Source organism: Homarus americanus, unplaced genomic scaffold, assembly GCF_018991925.1.
Source record: "Homarus americanus isolate GMGI-L3 unplaced genomic scaffold, GMGI_Hamer_2.0 scaffold18433, whole genome shotgun sequence".
NCBI classification, from domain to species: domain Eukaryota; kingdom Metazoa; phylum Arthropoda; class Malacostraca; order Decapoda; family Nephropidae; genus Homarus; species Homarus americanus.
This window is the reverse complement of record NW_024714858.1, coordinates 5,711-11,773: the sequence shown is the minus strand read 5'-3', so window position 1 is coordinate 11,773 and position 6,063 is coordinate 5,711. Positions and strand designations below refer to the sequence as shown.

Here is a 6,063-nt window from a genome sequence, read left to right as displayed (position 1 = left end):
CACTCTGTCTTGTGATCCTCTTGTCTTCATATCCTCTCTCGTTTGATTCTCTTGTGATCCTCTCGTGATCCTGCGTCTAGTCTCAATTGTTTTGTGATCTTCTCTCTTATCTTGTGATCCTTTCTCTTGTGATCCTCTCTCTAGATTTGTCTTTTCGTTTTTTAAATTAATATCCCGTAATTTTCATAAATTTTTGGCCTATTCGAAATCTCTTTCGCTTTCTCTTTGTCATCTCTCTCTCTCTCAGTTCTTCATTAACATCATGTTTCAGATACTGCTGCTACTGGCAGGGTCACTGTCCTACATGGCGGCGGGGATGTTTGTTGCGTGGCCCAACGTCTTCATTGCTCACATCATCCAAAACAACTCCACCATTTTCAACACACAACTACACCTCACTGACTCCGAGACAGATATGTTGGGTGAGTCTCTAACTGACCTCTTAAGACTGCCAGGTGTGTAGAGCTAGAGATTAGCGGCACTGCAATCGTGACCTGATTTGACTTCTATCATTGTTAGTCATGTGTAATAGCATTATAAACATGTAATCGCGGGCACGTTCGTGCCCTTGTGAGAGTTTTGACGCTGATGACAGCGTACAGCGAATGAGGGTGCGCCAAGTCCGTAGACTTGCATCGTTTTCCAGCGTAAATAAAATGGTTATGTAATGGCTTCCTAAAGAAACCATCGACATGGGACCAGGTTTGTTCCACTCGACGAATTTTTTGCGATTTTTCCACCAAGTTTGATGAAATACGATTGTGACGTTTTGGCTGCCCAGAGCAGACACACACACACACACACACACACACACACACACACACAAACAGACACACGCCTACTCCTATAGTATATTAGATAACATGTAAACTGATTTACAAGTAGATGAGTTACAGGTAGCAGGCACTGTGGGCTGAGTTACAGGTAGCAGGCACTGTTGGCTGAGTTACAGTTAGCTGGCACAGTGGGCTGAGTTATTGTTAATTGGCACTTTGGGCTGAGTTACTGTTAGCTGGCACTGTGGGCTGAGTTACATTAGCTGGCACTGTGGGCTGAGTTACTGTTAATTGGCACTGTGGGCTGAGTTACAGGTAGCTGGCACTGTGGGCTGAGTTACAGGTAGCTGGCACTGTGGACTGAGTTACAGTTGCTGACACTGTGGGCTGAGTTAAGGTAGCTGGCACTGTGCGCTGGAGTTACAGGTAGCTGGCACTGTGAGCTGAGTTACAGGTAGCTGGCACAGTGGAATAGTTATTGTTAGTGGCACTTTGGGCTGAGTTACTGTTAGCTGGCACTGTGGGCTGAGTTTGAGTTACAGGTAGCTGGCACTGTGGCTGGTTACAGGCACTGTGGGCTGAGTTAAAGGTAGCTGGCACTATGGGCTGAGTTACAGGTAGCTGTCACTGTGAGCTGAGTTACAGGTAGCTGGCACTGTGGACTGAGTTACAGTTAGCTGACACTGTGGGCTGAGTTATAGTTAGCTGGCACTATGGGCTGAGTTATAGGTAGCTGGCACTGTGGGCTGAGTTACAGGTAGCTGGCACTGTGAGCTGAGTTACAGTTAGCTGGCACTGTGGGCTAAGTTACAGTTAGCTGGCACTGTGGGCTGAGTTACAGTTAGCTGGCACTGTGGGATGAGTTACAGGTAGCTGGCACTATGGGCTGGTTACAGGTAGCTGGCACTGTGGGCTGAGTTACAGGTAGCTGGCACTGTGGGCTGAGTTATAGGTAGCTAGCACTGTGAGCTGATTTACAGGTAGCTGGCACTGTGGGCACAGTTACAGGTAGCTGGCACTGTGGGCTGAGTTACAGTAGCTGGCACTGTGGCTGAGTTACAGTTAGCTGGCACAGTGGGCTGAGTTACTGCACTGGGCTGAGTTACAGTAGCTGGCACTGTGGCTGAGTTACAGGTAGCTGGCACTGTGGGCTGAGTTACAGGTAGCTGGCACTGTGGAGCTGAGTTACAGTTAGCTGGCACTGTGGGCTGAGTTATAGTTAGCTGGCACTGTGGGCTGAGTTACAGGTAGCTGGCACTGTGGGCTGAGTTACAGGTAGCTGGCACTGTGGGCTGAGTTACAGGTAGCTAGCACTGTGAGCTGAGTTACAGTTAGCCGGCACTGTGGGCTGAATTACAGTTAGCTGGCACTATGGGCTGAGTTATAGTTAGCTGGCACTGTGGTCTGAGTTACAGGTAGCTGGCACTGTGGGCTGAGTTACAGGTAGCTGGCACTGTGAGCTGATTTACAGGTAGCTGGCGCTGTGGGCTGAAGTTACAGTTAGCTGGCACTGTGGGCTGAGTTACAGGTAACTGGCACTGTGGGCTGAGGATACAGTTAGCTGGCACTGTGGGCTGAGGTTACAGTTAGATGGCAACGAAAACCTATAGTCTCTTCAGGAATAAAGTTGGGACCAAAAACTACCGTTCACGGAAACTTATTTCTCTATAAGGATTTATATTAATGGACACAAGTTTCTGCATCTTTTTCTATAGACGTCAGGCAAATAGGACTTAAAGGCTTAGGATGAATCAAAGAAAAAAAGTTTTCAGAAATGTAATTTTGTGCAGATCATCAAACAAGGAATCGATTGAGAAATACTATTGGATACTGTACTTTGCATGTCAGGAAGCATGATCTTCTTGGGGTCACTGCCGGGGTTTCTGTTGGCGGGGTGGCTGCTGGACACAATAGGTCGACGTTGGTCTCTACTGGTGACTGCGCTGCCCAGTGCCCTCGGCAGTTTATTAATCGGCTTCTCCCTCAACCCGCCCATGCTGCTGGTTGGCAGGTGAGTAATGATCTCTTATATCTACAGGTAATATACTGGCCCGCAAAAACTGTAGAACTTCAAACATTTATGAATTGACAGAAGGCGGCACAAGGTGAGATGTTAGCTGCGTTATCAGCTCTATGAAAACCTTCTCTCTCCTCCTCTGGTGTCTCATGCCACTGACTCAGGCTTCCCAAACAGTTGATGACCAAACTTTGATTATTCTTAATATCACAGAATCTTGCTCCTGAAAGTCTTATAACTTAACCCTTGGCACTAGGCACATAGGCATTGTGACTCTCCAAATTTTGTCTTGATATCAGTAAACGAGTTTATCTTTTAGGTCAGCATCAGGGATGTGGTCATAATACTGCACTGTACTAATACTGCAGCACATTATCTCACTGCGAATGACCATTGTTTCTATAATTATACATATTACATAAATTAATAATTTTAAGGTTCTAAGCAAACTCCTTTTAATAGTTTCTTATTTCAGATTCTTAGAAGGCATCACATTCGGTATGTTGGGAGTAGTAGTGAGGACATATGCATCAGAGATAGTGGACACAAACATCCGGGGCACAGCATCGGTCATGTACACCGTCGTGATGAATATGGGTAGTGTCGCAATCGTTGGTTTGGGCATCAAGTTGAGTTGGTACTATGTTGTGTTCGTCAGTTTTGCCGTCGCACTACTACACTGCTTTCTCGTAGCTGTGTTTCTTGTTGAGAGTCCCACTTACTTGGCCGTAAAGAACAGAGAAGCTGAAGCCACCGTCATTCTCCGCCGTCTCAGAGGTTCCAACGCGGATATTAAGGAGGAGTTGAGAATTCTGAAGATGATGAACCAGCGAGAAGATGGAACATCAGGATGGGGAGCTCTGATCAAGCGGGACGTCATAAAGAATATCCTGGTGATGTTTGGTCTCTTCATGATGTGCAACTTCAGTGGTGTTCAGGTCATGAAGATGAACACAGTGAGAATACTGGTTACTGCTGGCCTGGGGTTCGATGAAACTGTCAGCACAATCATGTTCAACTTGCTATTGATAGCAGGCAACGTGACAATAATGTATCTGGTGGACCGTATAGGACGACGCCGCTGCTTGGTGCTCTCATTGTTGTTAATCACGATTGCTAACTCCTGCTTTGGCATCTACGTGTTCCTGACTGACTCGGGAGGGTCGCCTGCCAGGATGGAGGTGGCTCTGGGAACACCTCTAGAAGTCAACTCAACTATGATATACCAGAGTGATGCTGGGTGAGTTGCCCACGTTCTTTAGTATGTACCATGGTGTAGCTTGAAAGGCATGAATAGGGAAAGTTCTTCAATATGTGGCTCATGATGATCCATGTCTCCAGGTCAGCGTCTTGGTCGTGGGTGCCGCTGATGTGTGTTCTGGTGATCGCCTTCGGCCAGAGCGTGGGCGCTGGGCCCATCCCTTGGATTTTGACTCCTGAGTATTTCCCTACTGTCATCAGGTCACAGGTCGGTGCTAGTCCTAAACATATTTGTTATAAGTTAATTATTGTTTATATATAGTTTTTCTCACGCCAATGATTAGCTTAAAGTAGCGGCAGTCTCACATCAGTTATGGTTTAAAAACTTTTCTCTCACGTCAGACACAGTCCCAAAACAGTGACTGTCTCACTTTAAGTTGGTCGCCGGTCAGGTCCTTAAATTATAACTCTATCAACAATAAGGATGAGATCAAGATTTACCTTCAGTCTCACAGAGAAATGGAAGATATGTTTCTTTCTTCATTATGAATAAAACTCCTTTTATGCCCAACCGGGAATTCTATAACTAAAGTTTGTTCTTGTGTTTTTCATTGTGAATTGAACTAATATGACCTTTATTATTGTGGTTGACCTAACCTTTCCTGATCCTTATTTAACTGATGGAGGAGGAACAAGTGATCATCTTATTCTCTTACAGGCTACAAGTGTGTGCCTCCTGCTAGGCGGCCTGCAGTCTGTTGCTGCCCTACAGTTGTACAGCCCCATGCAGGCTAGTCTGACCCAAGCTGGCCTTTACTGGACATACGGCTTAGTGGCAGCTGTAGGAATACCTTACTCTCTCTTGTTCGTGAAGGAGACAGCTGGTAGGAGGGTTGGCTAAACAAGACAATAACATTGCATATAGCGGGCTGTCTGACCCTTACAATATATACAATCTGATCAATAATCTGTGTAGTTATTAAGACAGAGGCAGTCTGGTTACTAAATGATGCCCAGTCTGGTCAATCACCCGTGTTATCAATCACAAGGAATGTAAGCAAATCACCGTTCTATTCCTGTGTTAAAGTCAATAATTATTATTTTGTATGTTAAAGGAAGTGTGGTTATATTAGTGTCATAATTTAGAGTATTGTTTACCCTAAAATATAATTTTCTATTATGGTATGTTTTTACTTCCCCACAAATAGGTGATCATAGGTCATATTATATTATTATTATATTTAAGAGTACATCTGCATGTGTTGGATTTTATTGTAATAGGTTTAACTACACTAACAATTATAATTAAGTTGTTTTAGTTCTATACTTTATATTGAGGACGCTGGAATTGAAGCGGCAAAAACAGGTGTATCTTTGTGAGATAATATTTGGAATCCCAAGATTTAACAGCGGCCATTCCTTACCCCATGACACTACACTACACAGTACATGCCTCTTTACCCATGAAACTACACTATAGAGTACATGCGTCCTTACCCCATTAGGGTGTGTCATAGGAGGGAAGATCAGCTAAAACTAATGGCCCATCACTTTTTTGGTAGATTTTAGTGTATATAAATAGAAAATAATTTCAGTTTCAATATTTTGCAACCTTTTGCTAGGTAAATTTTAGCGTGAAATTTATCGAAAATCTAACGTACAGCTGCATTAGTGCATTACAATTAAATAGTGAACATTGCTTTCTGACTTCATTCTTTAACAACCCAACTAACAATATTTTTTTCTGTTTCAGATTCTGATGCATTTATAAGTTGATAATATTTGCGATGGCTGCTTGTGTCAGGACGAGGAACCAAAAATCCAGCCATCTCAGTTACTGTCTTGGGTCTGGGAGAGAGCTCCTGAAGTCGGAGTTGCCTACATTGAGAGATGCTTTGAGATACGGTGTTTTAATCAGGCAAATCAGTGAAAAGAACCAAAGAACTTACACAAACAAAGACATTGCCAGTGATATGACCAAAGCTGTTTTGGCACGGTACACTCTGGCTAACGCTCAGTTCAAGCCTCCAGTCATAACAAGTCAGAAGAAGATTAGTGAGAGACTGCTAA

The 6,063-nt window shown here is 44.2% G+C and overlaps 1 protein-coding gene across 1 annotated transcript; it reads left to right on the top strand.

Annotated features, from left to right (window-relative positions):
- The first annotated feature begins 270 nt into the window (after positions 1 to 270).
- Positions 271 to 5,247, top strand: LOC121879713 (facilitated trehalose transporter Tret1-like). Its single transcript, XM_042386477.1, has 5 exons — positions 271 to 422; positions 2,625 to 2,787; positions 3,269 to 4,033; positions 4,135 to 4,261; positions 4,712 to 5,247. The coding sequence occupies exons 1-5, from the start codon at positions 305 to 307 to the stop codon at positions 4,892 to 4,894; spliced, it is 1,356 nt and encodes a 451-aa protein (XP_042242411.1). The 5' UTR covers positions 271 to 304; the 3' UTR covers positions 4,895 to 5,247.
- The last annotated feature ends 816 nt before the right edge of the window (positions 5,248 to 6,063 follow it).